The 22803-nt window shown below is 39.5% G+C and overlaps 1 protein-coding gene across 2 annotated transcripts in view; it reads left to right on the top strand.

Moving 5' to 3' along the window:
* Positions 1–15210, top strand: part of cacna2d2b (calcium channel, voltage-dependent, alpha 2/delta subunit 2b) — a 34034-nt gene extending 18824 nt beyond the window's left edge. Inside the window, exons 15-38 of one of the 2 annotated variants that reach the window (XM_054784543.1) lie at positions 89–178; positions 1001–1066; positions 1303–1377; positions 1468–1542; positions 1656–1727; positions 2648–2719; positions 2802–2863; positions 5029–5105; positions 5174–5234; positions 5305–5402; positions 5469–5559; positions 6883–6945; positions 7027–7130; positions 7567–7665; positions 7755–7846; positions 7915–7962; positions 8034–8105; positions 9012–9164; positions 9382–9434; positions 10446–10501; positions 11920–12043; positions 12128–12237; positions 12334–12416; positions 14563–15210. In XM_054784543.1, coding sequence (XP_054640518.1) covers positions 89–178; positions 1001–1066; positions 1303–1377; positions 1468–1542; positions 1656–1727; positions 2648–2719; positions 2802–2863; positions 5029–5105; positions 5174–5234; positions 5305–5402; positions 5469–5559; positions 6883–6945; positions 7027–7130; positions 7567–7665; positions 7755–7846; positions 7915–7962; positions 8034–8105; positions 9012–9164; positions 9382–9434; positions 10446–10501; positions 11920–12043; positions 12128–12237; positions 12334–12416; positions 14563–14658 — 1992 coding nt within the window. In that variant the 3' untranslated portion in view covers positions 14659–15210. Of the gene's footprint in view, positions 1–88; positions 179–1000; positions 1067–1302; positions 1378–1467; positions 1543–1655; positions 1728–2647; positions 2720–2801; positions 2864–5028; positions 5106–5173; positions 5235–5304; positions 5560–6882; positions 6946–7026; positions 7131–7566; positions 7666–7754; positions 7847–7914; positions 7963–8033; positions 8106–9011; positions 9165–9244; positions 9435–10445; positions 10502–11919; positions 12044–12127; positions 12238–12333; positions 12417–14562 lie in introns of those variants that run through there. The other variant, XM_054784544.1, reaches the window with a different exon arrangement.
* Positions 15211–22803: the final 7593 nt, after the last annotated feature.

Genomic DNA, 22803 nt, shown 5'->3' with positions numbered 1-22803 from the left:
GCGCTCATACGTACACACAGGGCTCACACATCAACTGTTTGTTTCCAAGCCGCAGACCGTCAGGTTCACATTTCTTGTCTTGTGTTAGGAATACCTGGACGTGCTGGGACGCCCCATGGTGCTGGCGGGCGGCGAGGCCAAGCAGGTCCAGTGGACCAATGTTTACCAGGATGCTTTGGTGAGGCTGCGTAACCAATATAGCACCCTCATTTCAATCTAATGAGACACTGTCTATTAGCGATGCACAATATTTTTTTTTTTCAAACTGATACCGATAACTTTCTGCTTCTCAAGACTGATATGGTACCGATAATCGCAAACTTTTTTTTATATCTACTTTTTTAAAATTTAGAAGTGTAGTTTGTGCACACCTGGAGGTAAGAAGGACTGGAACAAATTAGGATTTGACCAACTGTACCTGTTGATTTGTCCTAATCAAATATCATGACATTACTACTACCACATCACTACTATCAGGAGAACCACAGTATCGAGTGGGAGGAGCTACCTGCTGTGGCTCAGCAATGCGCACTTTATTCAGGCACACACTCCGAGCAGCCAGTGTGATGCACTTTTTTCAAACACAATGCTGCTGGCGTTTCAGATGGCTGATAAGGTTTTTTTGTGTGCTTGATGGGTTTTTTTCCCCTCATTGCGTCACATTTGGTACAACTTGCACACAAAATGTCTTCCTCGGAAAGTAAATGTTTGTTTACAAGTGAGCTCAGGAGAAGTTACGACAGGCCGTTAACGTCACAGGCAGGAGAAAAAAGGAGCGCTTGATTTCCTCACCCGCACAGTTCAGGTAATCTCATATGTAATGATGTCATATTTCCCTCATATGCGTCCAAGAATTACCGTGCACCTGTACCGCCTATGAAGCTGAATTTGTTATACATTTCTTATATTGGATCTCATTAGTTGCGGTTGTTGATTGCATCATATACTTGAAATGATTCATGATATTGAAACTATTTGGGTTTTTTTATGGTGTGTGCAGGGGCTTGGGATGGTGGTAACCGGGACTTTGCCTGTGTTTAATCTTACCATGGATGGAAACCTACAGGTAAACATGTTTTTATAGACTCACATGCTATATTTTGGAGACTCTGTATTAATTCTTCGCCGCAGACACTTTTAAGTGAAGACACAGAAATGATGCAAACCTCAAAACAAGCAAACACCATAAAACAAGAGCAACCAGAACATGCTGCAATCACAAAAACGCTACAAGATGAAAAACAAAATGCAAATGGAAAAATGCTACCCATGAAGTTACTATTGAATTCGTTGTGTTTCCAGAACCAGCTGATTTTAGGCGTCATGGGCGTGGACGTGCATCTTGATGAGATAAAGCGGCTGACACCGCGTTACACCGTACGACCATTTCATTTGAAAAATACTTTTTTTCGGTACTTTTTACTTTTCCATTGGGTGGGACGTTTGACTTTCTTCTGTCCTCATCAGCTTGGTGCCAATGGTTACATATTTGCAATTGACCCAAATGGATATCTCCTGCTCCATCCCAATCTACAGCCCAAGGTGACGTAGAAGCCTGAATGTGCTTTTATTCTAAATGCACGCAGCAGTATGAGTAAGGCTGAGCTGTTTAATATGTTAGGCTTAATCAACACGCAGCCTTTTGTTTCACTCAGCTGGTGAACCTTCCAGAACCTGTCACGCTGGACTTCCTCGATGCAGAAGTGGAGGACAGGAATAAAGAGGAGGTGAGCACCAAAAGGCATTTTGTGTTCAGGTTTTTGCAAGCAGCAGCACAGTTTTCTTCATGACGACTGCACCTTATACTGGCAAGTAGGAATGGGCCGGTTAGAGCTTTCAAGGTATTCCACTTTATGAAAAACTCACGGTTTCAAAACCACTAAAATTGTGTGTCGTACTGTTTCTACGAAAGTGGAGGTCCAGCACGGCCACTACGTGGAAATACTGCTCACTTCCTGTGTTATTCCTGTGTTGCCAAAAGTCATTAGCTGCTCTGTTGTCGGTCGACATATTATTCACGTGGAGGGTCACCAAATGTGGAGATGTGATTGAGAAGGAGAAAGGGGTGGAGGATAAGTGCTATAAAGTGTTTATTCTCCACTGAACTACAATCAACAACCACTTAACAACGTCTTAGTTGCTAACAACAATCACATGACCCGTATACGCAAGATTGTGGAAAAGTGTGACCTGCCACTATGAAATAATAACATAACATTGCAAGTAAAAAAAAAAACATTTATGCTGTGAGCCACTTGAGTGCATTTATTTGCATTTTTTACTAGTAAAATATGTATCGTGTTGTGACTTGAGTTGGAGGATTAGCCACAGTAGACTGCATTGACAACTACATTTTATTTATATATTACTTATTTAGAAAGAATTCACTTATTTTTTATTTATTTTAAATACATATCTTCCACATTCATCATGTTATGTTATATGGTTTAAAAATAACTGTTTTGATTTGACTTTGTTTTCTTTTCAGTAAAGATATTTCAAAATAACACCTTTTACAGCTGTGATTATAACACAGTGAAACTGTCAAACCGTGATATTTTTGCCCAAGGTTATCACACCGTCACAATCTCATGCCGGCCCATGCCTACTAGCAAGCTAACAGTTTCTTTTTGTTCACATGCTGCAGATCCGTCGGCAGATGATTGATGGGCGTCCAGGTGACATGCAGGTCAAAACGCTAATCAAATCAGTTGATGAGGCAAGTCAATTATGACTTTTATAGAAGTACACCAGACTCGATGTACTGTATGAATGTCATGAAATATCATTTTTTATTGTAGCAATACATTGATGAGGTGTACAGAGGTTACACCTGGACTCCTATCAATGGTACCGATTACAGGTGAGCACCTTTATCATACGTTCTTGTATGTGAGTGTGAATGTGTGGCTGTGGTCGGTTGGGAGGGGAAAATTTGCGTACAGTAATTTTCAGACTATTGAGCGCGCCTGTCTATAAGATTTTTTAAACTTTTAATTAAATTAAAAAAAATTCCAAACAGTGCATGTAAAACGGCTGGTTAAACAGTAGCCTACCAGAAAAGTCTTTCATCGCTGTCCCCATTCTCCTCCTGGGAAGTAAAACCACTAAAGTCGTCCTCTTCGAGTGTTGGAAACCCACCAGCTCCACCATTCCCCCAGCACACACTCCACCAGTCTCTCTCCTTCGGTTGTTGTCGCTGCCAGGGTCACCTCCGCCCCGAGCCCGTGCTGTCTTCCCCAGCACGCAGCGGACGTCCCGACACCGCTCCATGCTGCCAAGATCCACCGGCAGACCCGAGCAAAAGCCGCTAGATTGTGATGCGGCCTTCAACCTGAAAGCCACATCACATGCACCTCTCCACGGCTTCTTCGTGATGAGGGCTCACGCACGAAGCACAGAATGACTGCTCCGACACCAGAACGCGACCACAAATTACCCGCACCACAGCATAAGCCTCATGGTTCAAATTGTGAGCTCCTTATATGCCGGGAATTACGGTAATTTGCAAAAAGCATAAAAAGCAAAACAAATATGTTCTTCTTTTTATCATTTTTGTAATGTCACAAACAAGACGGGGAGCTGTCAGTAGGGGCTTTAAGGTGGGGGAATGACCCACCTCTCACTGAGGAGAGCATGTCAGCATCTCCATAAGTTAGCGATGTGAGGATCGATATTGAAATATCAATACTTCAGATACCAGTTCTTCATTCTCTAAAAAGGATTCACAGATCAAAATATCCCGACTTTTGATACTTCAGTCTTTTGAGGTAATGTTTATCTCAAACGTTTGTCTGTTGAAACAGAGCCATGTGTGAATTACGGTATGTCAGTTATCACTCTTATGGTAGTTCTTAATATTTAATCATTTATTTTAATGGTTTTGCTTTACTTATTTTCTTTTTGATTGTTTAAAATACCATTTTCACATATTTTATGATTTTGGCCTGTTTTTTCTGTTTTTGTATATTAGCTTGGCTATATTGTAAATCACCCTGCTAATTTATTTTAATTAATTAATATATTTACTGTATGTATTTTAAACCCTATTTAAACCTGAGGTACCTCAAAATACTTCAGTTTGAAAATTTGTAAATAACTACATCAAATTTGATGTAAATGGATATAAATTTTGGAAATATTTTATTTAAAAAATAATATGCAGTTAGAGACCCCCAAGTTTTTGCATGTTGAATGCGAGCGGCGACTTGTCCCACTTTGTTGGACGGTCCTTGAACGCAGCATGTAACTTTGTCCCACGCTGCACAGATAGACTACTATATTGTATTTTTACCCTTTTTCTTTCACCTCATATTTGCTCCCAAATGCTGATACTATGTGGAAATGCATAAAGGTAAGCTTTGATGACCTTATTGAGTGCTAATGTGTATATTTGTTCTCTGAAAAACAAAGTCCAGGCTGGTACTGGTGGCTTTGTATTCATTTAGTGCTTTTAATTTGATGTTGTTCCTGTCTTAGTTTTATACAATAGATAATCAATAAAATCAATTAGATAGCTCTAATGTACGTATGTTTTGCTGATGTGTTGAAAATCTTTCAACACATCTAGCTAGCGTGCTGCTAATGCTAGCGCTGCTAATGCTATTTACATCCATTCCGATCTTCAGTCATGCTAAGCTACAGCGCATGCGTGACAATCCTTTTGCCGGCAGCCCAGGCTCTCACAATGTTTAAGAGATGGACTTTCGAGAAGTTGCTAGTCTTGCGATACCCGGTGCATGTCTGTACAATCCGTTCATTTGAGGAATTATGCCGTTTCTCACTTGTCAAACCGGATATTTGGTTGCATCGGTTTGTCTTGCACAACCCCACTAAATATAGCGACAAAGTCTCCAAATTAGTAACACTGATCCCTCCTGCTGCGTCTTCTTATTCTAGGGCAGACCATTAATAGTGTTATAAAGGGTTTATGAGCGAGGGCGAAGTGTACGCACTAAATCTATTGATGGAAAACACCAGAATGAAAAGTGTACTTGTGTGTCTCTCTCTCTATACCACCACCTGCAGTCTAGGGCTGGTACTACCGCCATACAATGAGTACTACATCCAGGCAGACCTCAGTGATGTGATGCTACAACTCCAGTGTGAGTACCTGAAGGCAACACGTTGTAACGCGATAAAGATAAAAAGCAATGTTGTTTGTGTGGTGCAGACATGCAGTCATTGCTGCCCAGCTCTTTTGAATCCTCAGGCCATGTTTTACTGGCTCCAAGGTGACCTTTTCTCTTCTCTTTTTGCCATATTCCACATAAAAGATGCTAATGTATTCTGTCCTGCGTGCAGGGAATACTGCAAGCGTCTGCAACTTTCAGACAACAACACACAGTTTTTGCAGAACTTCCTCTCGCTCATGTTGGAGATTTCTCCTGAATCAGATGAGTGTACGTTGCACTTGTCAGTAGGAACATCCATCACTGTTAAAACCTGCATCTTTCTTTCCATTCTAGGTGACCAAGCGCTCATCCATAACCTCATATTGGATTCTCGGATTATTGGGCAGCTGGCCTCTCGCGTTTGGAAGAACAAGGATCTTAATTCGTGAGTCGCTGCGCTCCAAACAAACAATGTACTGTACAGAAGGGGTGTCACAAGATCTCATGAGATTAAAACGTGACAAGATTTCTCGTTCTAATAAATCAATCACACGATAAATGAAAATGAACTGGATCGTTTTGCCGTCCGTATGTCTCAACACCTGGGCGCGTTGGTTTTATAGCGGAATGAACGGAGTGCGTGAACCCACCTGTCAGTCATTCAGTCTCTTTGTCTCAGTGGGGAGAGGCGGGGTGTGCACTACTTGCTAGCTGTGTGTGTCGTGTGCTACACAATGGAATACTTTCCTGGTAGCTGTAGTGAATAAAACGCTATCTGATGTCAATTTTGTGACATGAAAAAGTCTGACAAAGACAATGAAATAAATAATACAAAACGATGGAACTTACGTTTTAACTGCCGTGATTCCCCAAGTCTAACACTCATTGTGCACCGCTAGCATACACTAACATACACACAGCAAATGAGGGGGGGGTCTTCTGAGGAGCAATGCAAGGTAACTTAAAAGTTGTGAGGGAAAAAGATGCTTGCAAAGCCAAATGCCACAACCCCCGTCTGGGAATATTAATAATGAGCAAGGTGAGCCCATCAACACCAACGAGCCAGTATCCCCAATTTTTTCAAAAGTGGTAGCAACATAAAAGACAACAAAACAAACTTGCCCACCTCAAACATATCCACCCGACCCAGTTTTCCCTAAAAACGACACATGGAGCTGCAGAGCCTTCGTCCCGACAGTCAACACTCACTGAGACCTTCGGTCGGCAAAGTAAACACAAACGGAACAGCGCAAAATGGTGTGCGTTCGCAGAAAGTAATGGCAAAAGAAATGCTGCTTTTTAATACAGTTGAAAAGCCAGCATTTCAAGAAATGCTGCAAACGTTGGACAGACAGTACAAATTGCCTGTGAGAAAAAACATGTCACAAACACCAATTCCATAACTTTACAAAGTGAAAAATGACATATTAAAGGAAATATTGTCTCATTATGACATATTTATTATTATTATTGTTGTTATATGTTATTTGATTATTGTTATATGGTCTAAAAAATGTTTAATAATATCGTTTAGCATCAATTTGTGGGACAATGAACATTTCAAAAGACACCTGCATGTTTTATGACACCGTTAAATAAAAAAAGTTTGTCCAGTCATATTTTTTCATTGTAATTTTCTTAAAAGTAATGTTAAAGTCTTGTCTCATTCTCGTGGACCCAATCTCGTGCGTTGTCTCAACTTGTGAGTTGGGTGTCTGGTGGCACCCCGACCGCGCAAGTCTACTTAAGTGATGAGCTGCTGTTTCAGGTACGGCTTCCTGGCTGTGTTTGCTTCCACTGATGGAGGCATCACGCGAGTCTTCCCCAACTTGTGAGTGAAAGCAAATGTACAGTAGCTCAAGGAAATATAAAAATCCTCTCACACACCTGAAATCATTTGTTTTGTATGAAGAGCTGCAGAGATGTGGGACGAGGACCCTGAGCCCTTCAATTCAAACTACTACCGGCGCAGCCTGGACAACAAAGGCTACATGTTCAGAGCGCCACCAAGATCATGTAAGAACCTTTACAATAAAAAAAAAATCAAATTAAATTAAGATGTTTATGACAGCAACAATAATGCAATAGTTTATTTCAACAAAAGCTTGCATAAAAACTCCTTCTATGAACTTAAAAGAAAAGTGCACTTTTTTTGCCCATCATCCACAATCCTTATGTGAGGCATGAACACACGTCTTTCTCTTTTCTGTGCGTTGTAAAGATATAAAAACAAATAAAAACAGCAGCTAAGAATGCACGTAATGGGACGCAGAATTGTGGTTGATGGACAAAAAAAGTGCACTTTTCCTTTAATGGCAGTGTTCTGACTGTGTAAGATTGTTGACTGATACTCTAATTCATGTTAAAATATGCCTTCTGATGACCTTATCTCGCTACGTAAGAGGAACAAAGTATGACTCCTTTTTTAATCTGAGACTGTGGTTCTGGACAGCTTTGGATGACCTGTTAGGACCAGAAAATGGCACAGTTGGAATCCTGGTTAGTTCAGCTGTGGAGGTTAATCTAGGAGGTAAACTTCTCAAACCTGCAGGTAAGGAAATTCATGCTATTTAAAAACTGGTTTCATTGCACGCAAGTGTGACTGAGCCTGGTCCGTCCGTGAATGTGACATGTTGTTAGTGGTGGGAGTGAAGCTGGATCTGGAAGCATGGGTGGACAAGTTTAAGATCCTGGCCAGCAACGTGTCAGACAGTCGACAGGGCTCACATAAGGTACAAGTCAAACAATATGTACTTGAAAAAAGATGATATGATTGTCATATGCAATATTTGGTTAACAGTGTGGACCATCCAGGAGTTGTGAGATGGACTGTGAGGTCAACACTGACGTAAGGCTTAGCTCCCACGATGAAATTGTCATGAATAAATAAAGTCACACACACGTCTTTGTTGTCTGTAGGACCTCCTCTGCTACCTGGTTGATGACGGTGGCTTCCTGGTTATGTCCAATCAAAGAGATCACTGGAGGAAGGTGGGTGACTTTCACTCTTCGGTCAAACTAGGAATTGCTGCCACCATGGCTAACAGTGTCCGACATGCAGTAACGTCCAAACCATCCTGACACAGAAATGATCAAAAAGCCCAAACCATTCCCTCCAGCATTTCACAGGCTTTTTTTTGTGATTGTTATGGTCTAAAATGCCTCAAAAAGTTGTGACAAAAGTTATGATGGTGTATTACATTGCACCAGCTTGTGATTTTATTCACAAGTTTATTTATATAGCACATTGTACAGACGTAAAATCAACTTAAAATAGTGCAAATACAATGTAAATAATTGCAATAACTGCAAAAATACAGTCGTCCCTTGCAATATCATGGTTCGATTATCACTCCCTCGTTATATTGCAATTTGTCAGAAATGAATGACTCTTTGATGGCTGTTTGGTGGTAGTCTATGGTCTATTATTAGGGGCTGTCCACACAGAAACGTTTTCAGGTCAAAACGGTAAAGTATTTTATGGTTTCAGCCTTTCACCCACACGGAAAGGGTGTTCTGGGTGACCTGAAACTGTATTTCTTGAAAACGTCTTCCATTCTGTGCCAGTTAATTGGTTAATTGGTTCCAGAATGAATTTTTGCGATGTTAATAAATTGAATATTTTGGTAGTTAGAGCATAGAAAACCTATGTTTTTATCATTATTAGAGCCCTGTAGACATGAAATAACATGCCTATAGTCACCTTTACACTCCTATTATTCTTTGTTTACACCACGTTGCAACTCTTATGCTGCAGGAACTCAAGACAGCCAGCGAGCAAGCTAATCAGTTAGCCTCTTACCACTTGTATCGGGGCACCACTACAAGTGCACGGGGACGCCGGTGGTGATTAGTATACTCACGCCACTGTGTGGCGCCGTTTCCCTTTCTTCCCAGATCGGCCTGTTTTTTGGAGACGTTGACCCGTACTTGATGCACGCCCTGTACAACAACTCCATCTTCAACCGACGTCAGACTTTCCACTACCAGTCGGCGTGTGAGCCAATCAGCAGCAGCCACACTGGGGCGGCGCCAAGACGCTTTTTTGTGGTCAGAGTTCTGCTTCTGTATCGCTCATTTTCATTCATAAGGATATATGGTCATAGACATAGTGTATGTGTTCCTGCCAGGTCTTCCTGTCCTTTCTCTGCTGTGTGGGGAAGAGACCTCCCACTTTTCCAGCCATTTCCTTCTCTGCTACTCAGTGATCACTACTTGAAATGAATTAGGTGACATGTTTGTGTTCAGTTGTCTCCTCTTTTTGCAGCCATCCATCGCCGACATGCTCAACTTGGCCTGGTGGACATCTACGGTTGCCTGGTGAGACATTTTGTCAGCTGACAGCACAACATACAGCTAAGCCTTTCAAGCAGGGGTGTCCAAAGTGTGGCTTGCAGCTTGTTTTTTATTGGCTCGCGGCACATTGTAGAAATAAAATTAAACCAAAACAGCAAACCCAGCAAGAAAAATGGTTTAAAAAAAAAGAGCAAAAAGCCAAAATGTAAAGAGAAGAAGCTGAAATGTTCAAACTAATAACTAACAATAACACAACACTTCTTTAAATACGCATTTGTGATGAAAATGTTAAGACTAGTTGAAAAATGTCATGGATGTCCATTTTGCACTGCAGGCTCTTAAGGAGGTTCTAAGTAGAGCTTCAAAATGCAAAAAAAGACTAAATGGGAGTGAGACAAAAAAGCAATTTATAGCAAAGAAGCATTAAAGTGAAATAGGCTGCTCATCAGCTGATGAAAAGTTTAAGAGCTCAGCCTTTAAAAGGCAAAATGTTGGTAAAAATGTGGATTGAATGTGATTTAGCATCAGGTATTCACACTGTCATGATCTCTTCATGGCAAAGGCAAAAAAGCTTTCTCTCTTTGACCGCGGCAGGATTGTTGAGGGTTTTTTTTTAGCTGTGATCCTATACTGGATCAGCTGATGAACATCTTATTTCACTGTAATGCTTCTTTGCAATAAATTGCTTACTTGAAATGTTTTTGTCTCTCTTCCATTTCTTTGTTTTTGCATTTTGAAGCTCTACTTATATCCTCCTTAAGATCCAACAGAGCAAAATGTACATTTTTGACATTTTGCAACTGCTCTTAACGTTTTGATAATGAGTGTGTATTACATTATTTTTAGCCTTTTTACAAAAGTGGGTCCCCCGCATCATTTGATTTTCAGTATGCTGCCCTCTGTGGAAAAAGTCTGGACACCCCTGCTTTAAAGCAATCACACGTGTGTCAAGACTCGTGAAGCTCTGTGCTCAGCTCTGGACAATTGATTAGTTTAGTATTTTTTGAACAAGGTGTAATGTGATCTCTTCTTCAGGTCTTTAATGCAGCAGCTATTGTACGGCCTGGCACACAGCAGCTGGCTCCAGCAAGGTGGGTGTGTCAAATAGGGTATTGTAATCTGCGTTAGTGTCAATTATATATATTATTCAAATGCTTTTCCCCCCAAAAAAGAGTGTATGTTTTTTTTATGCTAGGGGCCTAACCTCTTAAATTTGACAATATTTACAACTGAACTATATCACAAAAATCTTGAATTTTTTAAAAAGTGTGTGGAACAGTGCATTTATCCTGTATAGCAGGGGTGTCTTTTTCAGCGAGGGCCAAGTAGTGAAAAATGAAAGGATGCAACTTTGCTAATCTCATATTTTGTAAAGCGACACATGTAGATATGCTAAGAGCTTCGATATTTTTTTAATTAAATTTTTTAAATTGTTTTTGAATTTATTTTCCAACTATTTCAATTTTCTTTTAAAATAATTTTTGTAAATGTGCTTTTCGTAATATTATGAATTTATTTCCATAATATTTTAACTGCATTCCCATGATATTATCACTTTTTCTCCAACCTAATTTTCCAATAATTACCACTTTATTTTTGTTTGTTTGTCATAATATGACTTAAAAAAAACAAAAACATTTCTTTAATAATTCAACACTATGCTACTGCAATGACATTATTTAAATTAAAATAAATTAGTTGTTATTTAAAATGCCCGTTGGGGATAGATAAAGTGTTTGAAATTGAAATTATTTTTCCTCATAATGATTCAAGTTTATTCTTGTGAAATTGAAGCTTTTTTTTCTTGTTAGAATATGCCTTTTTTTCTCTTAATATTTTGACATTATTCTCTTAAAATTACAGCTGTTTTTTCAATTCTGCTGTTTTTTTAAATTTTTTATTTTTTAAATAGTATTTCAACAAGTCAGCAACAACTCAGCAAGACGGCGTGATTGTTAAATGCGTGTTTATTTGCTACATTGCGGTGGTTCTTTACCTGTACGTATTTCGGAGCAAATGAAAGTATTTCAACTTTCTTCTTGTAATAATTTTCCTAGTGTTTGTTTGTTGCTTAGTTTTTATCTCATAATATTACAATTTAATTTAAAAATATATATATATTTCAACTTTATACTACTAAAATGTTTTTATTCATAACATCATGATGTTAATCACGTAGAATTCCAACTTTTTCCTCTTAATTGTTTGATGTTATTCTTGACAAAATAGTGTTATTTTTTTCTATTTTTTATTTTTAGTTTACTTGTTAAATTATATTTTAAACCTTACCGCAGGCCAATAAAAAAACAGCTGAGGGCCACAAATGGCCCCTGGGCCACACTTTGGACATCCCTGCTGTATATGTATATATATATTTATTATGCATGCCTGCACAATCTAATGGTATCCAATACAAGAAGTGGAGGTGGAAATGTGCCTTTCTTTGGACAAAACATGTTTTTCCCCTCCTACACATTGCACAAGGTGTTAAGGTGTGTCTTCCTTCCAGATGATATCTTAGCAGAAGGCTTTGAGATGAAGACCAGCAGCTGCGTGACCATCCAAAGCCAGTTCTTCTTCACAAACACCACCAACTCTTACAACGTGCTGCAGGACTGTGGCAACTGCTCACGGTGTGTGTGTGTGTTCTCATACATACATAAATACAACATGTGCATATCCATGCATCATACATGATGTCTGCCTGGCTTCCTCAGGCTTTTCCACGCCAAGCGGATAGAAAACACTAACCTCCTCTTTGTGGTCGCTGAGACGCTTCCTTGCAGCTCCTGTGAGATAGAGAGACTGAGCCAAGTCAGGACCGAGTGTATCCTTTCTGTCACACAGACGCACACGCACACACTTCATTGATCTTGTGCAGCACTAAAAGTTACTGCGACGTTCCTCAACTAAGAACGCTCAGTCCAGGAGGAGAATCCTTGTGAGGTACTGAGCAATGCACGATATCGGAGAGGCCCGACAACCTGCCTTGACTACAGTGCCTTAGTGAGTGCGAACACGCACACACACTTGCACAATCTTAACTTTACTCTCAGGATTCAATGAAAGTGGCTAAAAATACTCGAATACAAATATAAGGCATTCAGAAGATGCATTCAAAGACGCTGGGATGAAATGGAGTATTCTACACTGGTCACTAGGTGTCTAGGTGTAATGTTTGGTGAGACACACAAGCACCAGACCTGATGGCCAGAGCAACAGGCTTTTATTGCATCTTTGAATGATTTCACAGCAGGTACAATAATCTCTAATACGAGCTACTGTTGTGGCCGTAACCCACACCAAGCTAAAACTCACCTCTGAACTCCCGACGTCACTTCCTGTCCACCTCACCACTCAGCTATCCTAGCACTGGAACACACTTACAGCAACATGAACGATAAATAAGACACACACATGCCTTATTTATGTCTTAAATACCGTATTTTCTCTTACTAAATCTACTATATGGGTAATAGGAGTGTAAAAATTACTACAAGTATAGGGATGTTATTTTATGTCAAGAGGGCTCTAATAATGTTTAAAAAATGTATTTAGAATGTAATAAACAGGTTTTCCATGCTCTAACTACATAATAAGGAATCTTATTTTGTGGAAATTCACTGTCGGGTCCAGAACCAATTAACCACGGTAGACGAGGGATTACTGTATAATGAGGGTGTCACAAGAGCTTGCGAGATTAAAACGTGAAGATTTCGTGTTCAGAAAAGTCTTGTGGGCACCGGGCCTGGGATGGTAATAAATGAATTAATCAAACAGTAAATGAAAATGAAGTGGATAATCAATATATTGCCATGTGTGTGCACGTCTGTTTTCCTTGTCTCTTGCCTCCAAAGAAGCAGGAAGAGGGTTCACCCTGTGCATTGCTTTCAGCACCTTGGCATGTTTGTTCCATAGAACAATGGCATGAATGGAGTGAGCCCTTTTGTCAGTCATACAGTCTCTTTGCCCCGGTGGGTGGAGTCAGGAGCGCTACACACAGACAGCAGAAGAGCGTAACTTAGTACAAATTGTATTAGTAGATTGCAATATATTGTCATCTATTTTTTTTATATTGTAATATATTTTTTTTTAATATTTTTTTATTGTACTTTTTAAAAGTAATGTTAAAATCTTGTCTCACCTTGTTCTCACAGACCAATCCCGTGTATCATCTCACCTTGTGAACTGAGTGTCTCGTGACACCCCTACTGGACAGTATTTTTCATCCTTTGTCGGTGTTAACAGACTTATATTAGCTGTACAACAGCAAGCCACTAAGAGTCTTGCACTGATCCAACTGCTCTCACACATCAATAATCACGGGAGATGGGGTATGTAATGTAAAAGTTGTGATGTCTTGTCTGAAGGTGCCTCAGCAGTTGATATTCCCAGCGTTTACAGTTGGCCCTTGTTTATGGCGGTTAATTGGTTCCAAACCCGACCCTGATTTCTGTGAATTAGGATTCAGTATTAATAAATTGAATATTTTTGTAGTTATAGCATAGAAAACTTGTTTATGATTTTCTAAATACGAGTTGTGACATTGTTAGAGCCCAGTAGACATGAAACAACACCCCTATAGTCACCTTTACACTCCTATTATTCATTGTTTACATCACATTGATCAAATGTAATGCGCAGGCTACGGGATCAATGCAGGGACACAAGACGGCCATGGCTTTAACCATTAGCAAGATAACTAGTTAGCCTCCAATTTAAAATGACTGTCGCCCAGTGACCAGAATACTACATTTAATTTATTTATTCATTCATTTTAGAAAAAAAAACTGTGATAGAGTTGAGGTAGCTGTATTTCAATTGTGATGTAGCAAGGGACAACCGCCCTTTGTTACAAAGTAAAACACAGTTAATGTTTGTTTAATCAGAGTGCCGTCTTCTTCTACTGCTGCTTCATTGTGACACGTAGGCCTCGCTGTTACCCGCGCAGAACGGAGGAAGTACTGCATTAACAAGCACTTCTCTCCTTTGACACACTTTGGATGATTTTTGGCGGGCCGGATGTAACATTGGATGTGGTTTTGTGATTTTGTCATGTTTATTTGTCAGTTGTAAGCAAAACTAATACTAATACTGTTTTTTTTCACTTAACACCTTGATGTGAAAGTTGTCTTGTTGACTGTCTTTGCAGGAGAATACTTCCGAGTGTGGAGGGGCTCACTTCGTGCAGCCTTCCATGGTGGTCCTTCTTGTCCTTCAGATCATTCTGCCTTTCATTCACCTTTGACACGTGCTGCCAATCATTACCGAAGGTCAGGTACACAAAGCAAAACAACACGACGGTGCGTTCGACCGTTTTTTTGAACGGGGAAAATAAAAGAACGAACCAAAAATACTGGATCAGCACATCGGGTGATGCTAATGAGGTGTTTTGGAATTTATCATCACTTTTAGGATATCATGTTGGCTTCAAAGCACAGTTCATGATGTTATGATGGGGAAAAATAGACAAGATATTGATTATTGATGTGCAGAGGTGGTCCATTTCCAGTTGATGGCGTCACAACATGAGAGTATTATTGATTCGTCGTTCAGTATTATAATATTAGTATTTCAGTCTTTAACAATCGATGGTCACATGGTGATCTGTTTACGGCGACTCAGTGATGCTTAGAAATGTACAAGTCAAGCATTTAAAAAAAAAAAGAACTGCCTATTTTTACTGTCAACACACTTCTGTGACAAATACGTGTGATGAAATGCTTCCACGCAAACCTGAGGCCCTGTCCACACAGAAACATTCCTGGGCTTTTTTTTTTTTTAAGCAAGTTGAAAAATATTAGCATCCACATTGTGTAGGATTAGTAAATAGTTGCATCCAGACGGGAACCGATCACTGGGTGAAAAGGATGTAATACACAAGGCACACCTACGTGTGGCACTGTAAACGCAGACGGAACCACGTGAAACATAGAAGAAGAAAGAACGCATGCACATAAGTCCGTCGTCAACCACTTTCCAAGGCTCGTCGTCTAGATTTAGGACGAAGTGGAATTACTTCTACGAGTTATTTTGGAGAATAAGACAACAAAATAGCAGGAGAATGTAGACTGGGGTGAGTCATGCCAGTCCAGATATTTACAGTAGATATTATGTTGGCTTGTCGTCACGTGACGGCGACCGGGCGCTGACATCATCGTTTTCAGAACGAAGTGGGTTGTCTACACGGTTTTCATGTCATAATGGCTAAAAGTGTTTTATGGTTTCAGCCTTTCATCCACATGGAAATGGCCTTCCAGGTGACCTGAAATGGTATTTTTTGAAAACCGCTTCCAGAGTGGGAACATCTGAAAATGCCGGCTTGTCGCTTCTGTGTAGACAAGCAACCCGCTGCTTTTTTGAAAACGATGACATCACCGACTCGTCGCCGTTGTGTGACCAGAAGTGAGCTTTGACGACAAGCCAACATAATATTTGAATATCTGGACTGGCATGACTCACCCCAGTCAACATTCTCCTGATATTTTGTTGTCTTATTCTCCAAAATGACTCGTAGAAGTAATTCCACTTTGTTGTAAGTCTAGACGAACCTTGGAAAGTGGAAGACGACGGACTTATGTGCGTGTGTTCTTTCTTCTTCTATAGTTTGATGCGTCACATGGTTCCGTCTGCGTGTCTGTTTACAGCGCCACATGTAGGTGTGCCTTGTGTGTTACATCCTTTTCACCCAGTGATCTCGTCCCATGTAGACAGGGCCCTACTCGGGAAGCCAATTTCAAAAAAATACCATTTCAGGACACTCAGAATACCATTTCTGTGTGGATGAAAGGCTGAAACCATAAAATACTTCGCCGTTTTGACCTCAAAACGTTTCCATGTGGATCTTAAAGTGCTTCCGCTCAGCATAAAACCACAAAGGATGTGAAATCAGGCACAGTGGAGTCAATTATTATTCAATATGAAGGTAAAAAAATGTGACTTTTAAACAAATATGAAGCTGTAATAATACAATCTTGAGTGCAATAATGGTAGTTTATGATTGTTTGAGGATTGATTCAAGTGTGGCCATAAGTCAATTTGCAGGATTTAGTTAAAAACGTGTTGTTTTCTGCAAATGTGAGATGATGCGTTCATGTTCGCTTCTTCCATGGGGAATGTAGTTTTTCAGCAGCCTTTTCTGTTATTATCAGGATGTGATGCTTTTGGGGGTTTTTTTGTTGTTTTTTTTTAGAGGCAGTTTTCACCGTGGCACAATGTTTCCCTTTTATCTACAGCAATAGCTCATTTTGCAGTCTTTAATAGCTGACATTATACAAGTGTCAAGTGACAATTCATTGCAATAAATTCATCATAAAGAGGTCTAAACAGGAATTTGCATGATGCCCACAGTGTGAAGTGTTCTTTTCATCCACAAGATGGTGCAGATGTACTGCTCAGTTAGCACACTGCTGATGTCAGAACGTGTTCAAAACAGTCATGCCTGCACACAATAGAGAATTCATTAAAGGTCCCATATACTATTTTTCAGCCATTTGAAATAAGTCCCACAATAATGCATTGGAGGTGTCATCTAGCCTTAAAGCTGGAATTTAGACCGTTTAAAAGTGCTTTTAGAAAGGTTCCCGACCCCATCGATTGGCATGAGCTGGAGCCAGTTAGAAGCAGACACATTAGCCGCACCACTGACACACGTCGGGGAGCGGTCCCATCCCTGTGAGGGTGGAACCCAAGAATAGGATATAGATAGAGAGCATTACTTCCTTGTTTGGGGCTTCTTCCTCCGGCTCTCACAGTGGATGGACTGAAGCCCCAGAGCTGAGCTTTGTGTCATCTTCCAGACAATCTCTTCACTAAAGATTGAAAACACAGAAAAGTGCGTCCGACCGATCTCTTCTCGGGATCAACAAACTTGAACGTTTCACTGTATATCATATTTAGATCATATGACTGTTAGAACATCATTCTAAAGTGTATACCAGGGGACCTTCAATGTTTCTTTTTGTGGTCTAGAAAACAAATGAAAATGTTTGGCATTAGAGTTCATTTTACGGCAATACTCCACATGTCGGTTCACCGTTTCGTCTTGCAAAAAAATGGCGGTGATAGTAAAGTTCTAGCAAGTCAAGTGGAGCTGAAATGTTGCTAAAATGCTGCAGTCGTATTCCCACATTCCGCCTCTTTTTGTGTTACCATGTGATGTGGTTCCAGTGTTAATTGCTGATCATGTTTGAAGCTATTTTTGACTAATTGCTGTCGTGTGCAGTAGAATGCTGTTTTCTTCCCTCGTCTGTCTGCCTGGTGTTCCAGCCTGCAGTGCCTTGTTGCACTTACCTTGGATGTTACGTTGACTTTCATCCCGCATCCTGAAAGACGTTAGAAGGTTTGCTTTGGCCTGTCAACACTCCTTTTGTTGCTCTCCAAGAACTGACAAGACTTTTTAATGCAAAGAGCACAAGGAGGAGACGCATGGAAGGACTCTGCTTTACGTGCTGTGGACACTAAGGTTGGGCCTTGAATGAAAGCACAGACTTTTCTCACATTTCTACCACATCACGCACGATTCCCGAGCCTGACGAGCTGACTTGTCGTTCTCTTCTGTGGCGTATGACTGAAAGAAGTGAATGTTTAGGATGTTTATGTACACGTCAGCCTACTGTTGTGCATCTCTGCCGTACCCCAGCATGGTAGGGAAAGGTTTGTAAACCTTTTGCTTTAAAAATACATGAGAAAAGATCCTAAAAACAGCTTTTACCCTGCAGCTTTCAATTTATGGCACTGCTAAAACACTGTTATAAAGACACGTGTTAATAGCCTGGAGAGTATTGTGATCAGTGTTTTTTTGTTTTCAATGAGCAGTATTTATTTGCATGATGTTTGGAACACTTTCAACGAGGGATGCACGATAATTATCAGACTGATACAAGGGAATTATGATGTCATACCGATAAATCCGACATTAAAAATACCTCCGATAATCGATCATTTAAGAAAATTCTCCAATGAGACGAGATTACCCGTACTGTGCGGGTGAGAAAATCCTCCTTTTCTCTCCTGCCTGTGATGTTAACTTTCCGAGGAAGACATTTTGCATGCTAGTTGTACCAAATGCTCCAGAATGAGGGGGGAAAAAAACCTCAAGCACACAAAAAACCTCATCAGCCACCTGAAACGCCAGCGCCGTGGCGTTTGAAAAGTGCAAAAGGTTTGCCAGAGACCTCCGTGGCATCCCACCGGCTGCTCGGAGCGTGTGCCCGAATACAGTGCACCTTGCTGGGCCACAGCAGGTGGCTCCCGCCGCTCTCTACTCTGGTTCTCCTGATAGTAGTGATGTGGTAGTAGTAATGTCATGATATTTGATTAGGACACATCAACAGGTGCAGTTGGTCAAACCCTAATTTGTTCCAGTCCTTCTTACCTTCAGGTGTGCACAAACTACACTTAAATCTAATTTTTTTTTTTTTTTTAAGTTCGGTTATCGGTATGATATTAGTTTTGAGAAGCAAAAAGTTATGGATATCGGTTTGAAAAAAATATATACCGTGCATCTCTACTTTTAACTTTTGTGTCTATGTATATGAAACATTCCTCTTGGTGTCACAGGACGATGTTTAAAAAGTTGAGGAACAAAGTTTAACTTCAGTGAAGTTCATTTGATGGATTTAAGCACAAAAAGGTGTTGATGCATACTGCCTGATGTAAAGTGTTATTTATGCAGGGGAAATGGCTTAAAGTGGTAATAAACCTTGACAAGAGCAGGCATTTGAAGTGAATTTATCTTATGAAATTGATGTATCTGTTGCTTCATTCGTTTCTGCATATATAACGTGACTTTGATTTGTTTATGTATGCATTTATTTGGGTTTTGTGTATATTTGTATGGCACAAAAAGGTATTGAATGTGTGCGACGCTTGTGTGAGCACAATTAACCCCCCCCCCCAAAAAAAACACCCAAAAAAATCCAAACATAAAATTTATGACCGCTAATGTCGACGTCCTATTCAAAGAATGTTTTTGCTCGTTGTTTTGCTTACGTTGTCGTCTACTCGGGACAGTTTCCCACTCTTCGTGCCACCTCATTTTTGTATGCAAAGCAGTCAACAGAATACAAAAAGCTAACTTTGTAAACATTTTGTCAGTCACATTACAAATGGATATTTAAATGTTTATATCTTTGGTGATTAAATGCTATTGATATTTTTCACTTGACGTTTTGGTCTTTTATTGTTGCTGGCAGTGACTGGACAGTCATCATCAACTTGAAATGGGTTTGTTTAAAGAAAGTTTTTGTTTTGCTGGTTTATTGCAAACTACTGCACGTCTCTAAACACCGCAAATAAGTACAATTTGAATACATTTTTAGGACAACTGTATGTATATGTACATTTAATTTGGGTTAACCTTTATACAGCTGCACTCAAAATAATTCAACCCTCATTGCAAATTACATTTACTGAACAAAATGTCAGTTTTGTCAGTGGGTCATAATGACATAAGAAGTCGAAATAATGACATAAAAAGTCATGATTATGAGAAAGGAAAGCCATAATTATGAGATAAAAAGTCATAATTATGAAATAAAGTCATAAATATGACAGAAAAAGTCTAAATTACGTGATAAAAGTTATAATTGAGATTAAAAATTGAAATTACGACATAGAAAATCCTAATTATGAGATAAATCGAAATTATGACAAAAAAGTCATGATTATGAGATAGGAAAGCCATAATTATGAGATAAAAAGTCGAAATGATGAGATTAAAAAGTCATTATGAAATAAGAAAGCCATAATTACGAGATCAAAAGTCATAGTTATGAAATGAAGTCATAATTATGACAGAAAAAGTCTAAATTACACGATAAAAGTCATAATTGAGATAAAAATTTGTAATTACAAGATAAAATTCATAATTATGAGATAAAAAGTCAAAATGCGATACAAATTGCTCATGTGCAGCTTTCAGTGGCGCCTTCGTCACATGGCACTCGGCACATGCGCAGTTTGTATCATAATTTCAACTTTTTATCTCATAATTATGACTTTTCATCTCATAATTATTGTAAAGTTTTGGAATGAAACTCTGACGCAGCAAAGACCCTTTTCAGGGGGTGTAGGGCCAAAGTGGCTCAACAAACCCAGGCTTTGTGCTCAAGAGGCAACTCGACGAAATCGCTAAGGTGGTTATCAACTTACTTTGTCAAGTCCGGTTTCCGGCTGGGCGCCAAGTGCGCGCTCACATGAAAGGGGCGTTTGACTTCTTATTCTACTTCCGCTGAAAAGTGAAGCGATCAGCCTGTGTATTTTGCAAAAAATGGGTACGTAATTATTATCGAGCGTTATAAGTTCCCAAAAGATTATGGCTGCTAAAAGCAACACTGTCGCCGCCAAAAGTGCGAGGAAGGACCGCTGACAGAATAATGGTAATAATGAGCAAGTTAACACTCATTTATTATACTAACTATACCCTACGAGTCTTTTCGTTTATCAACGCTCAACATTGCACAACTTTGACATTTTAACACGCATCCATTTAAAAAAAATCATAAATTGGACCAAAAACTTATTAAAAAAAATCTTCTAAGTGTGTCTTCTTGTTGTATCTCATTGTGACCACTAGATGGCAGTGTTGGCCTGAGTAACCACGCAAGGACTGCTGTGATGTTTATGTCTGCTAATGTTGGTCTAATCATAAATACTTAATTTTGCATTTTATTGCTGGTGCTCGTTTGAGCACGTCTAGCGTATTTCCTCGTCTGAAAATCTATCTCGCTTACAGATGGATAATCATTAGGGAATGCTCTTTTTTTCATTTTTTTTCTCCATGTCCCCTCAGGAACCTCGTAGGTTCAAAATAAATTGTGTCGCCATCTCAGAATTAGTTTAACAGTGAAACAGTGGCACTTCCATATCTGATTTTAAGCTGACCAGGCTATGAGTGTAGCCTGCGTTACCATGGTGATACAGCTGCTTTAAAAGAGAGCTACCTTAGCTGAGCACGCAAGTCCGGCTTTCCACTCAACACAGCTCGCTAACCCACTAAACTCGCTTCGCAGAATACCCCCTTAGTCTCTTTAGTGAATTTAGAAACCTCGGTCGAAATTGTTTACATTTCTATCCATGCAGCCATTTTTATTCTGACAACTTCCTGCTCCCAAAGTCTCAACTGAACAATGTATTTATGGCGCCCTCTTGTGGGCTAAACAAACACAATACAATCTAAGATTTACCACATTTGGTAATGCCACAACATACCATCACGTGTTATAGCTAATAAACATTACAATTATGACTTTTAGACTTTTTGTTTCATAATTTCGACTGTTTATCTCATAATCAGGACTTGCCATTGGGATATTTTTTTCTTTCAGCGGCAGAAACGGGATTCCATATACAGTCGTTATATACTGTCGTTTTTTTTTACAGTCTTTATTTTAAAGAAAGAGCCGTCAATATTCTCCAAACCAATAGGGGTCAGCATTTTATCGGATCAATTGGGGTGTCACTCTAACCGAGAAGTCCTAATAACGAAGAAGAAGCAAGTTGAAGAATTAGCATACTACAGTAATTAGTTTGTTTACATCGACAGTTTACCCCAAATAACTATTACTTACAGCCTCAGAATCTACACTAACTACAAAACAAGTACAGTATAAAAACGAATTACATCATACAAGGTAACATTTTCGATTTTGTTGGTAAGAGAACAGTATGTAGACGCTAGATGCTTAGCTAACGCTAACAGGCGCCATTGAAGTATTTCATTATTGGTTCGTCATGCAGACGCGACTCACCATCGCTTTTTGTGGTCAACGGTGGTATTACATCTTTTTAATTTTCAGTTCATTTAAATTGATTGGCTCCTCTATTGTGTCCTCAAAACAGCCTGCTGTCAATAGTCAGATGCCATGCATCTACTTGGCCTTGTGCCTTTTTAATGTGGCTTCTGATTAAGCTGTGATATCACAGTTTATGATTGTTATCTTGAAAAGATAAGTGTATTTTTAACTGTATTAAATGTATTTGGTTTACTGTTTTTTAAAATAAATTCCTATGCATGTTTTTTGCAAACGTAAGTGTTTTTTTTCCAGCTTCCTTCAACATGCCCATTGCCCATATGTGGTGACTGGTGACCAGTCCAGGGTGTACACCACCTCTGACCCCCAAAAGTCAGCATGGATAGACCCCAGCTCACCCGCAATAATAAGGGTAATATAATCATACATTTTTCCTGTTAGTGTTGTTCTTAATACATCTTAAAGGGAATTTTGGCCATCATCCACAATCCACAACTAGACATGAACACGTCTTACTCATTTCTGTGTGTTCTAAAGATATAACACCTCCAAAAAGCTCTGACAAGGTTTGATGGTTTTATATCCATGCTGTGAGCATGTAGTAACAGATGATAACATGTAATACTTACAGTATTTTG

This window comes from Dunckerocampus dactyliophorus, chromosome 8 (assembly GCF_027744805.1).
Source record: "Dunckerocampus dactyliophorus isolate RoL2022-P2 chromosome 8, RoL_Ddac_1.1, whole genome shotgun sequence".
Lineage (NCBI taxonomy): Eukaryota > Metazoa > Chordata > Actinopteri > Syngnathiformes > Syngnathidae > Dunckerocampus > Dunckerocampus dactyliophorus.
The sequence above is the reverse complement of the archived record's forward strand: the minus strand, read 5'-3'. Positions and strand labels throughout refer to the sequence as shown.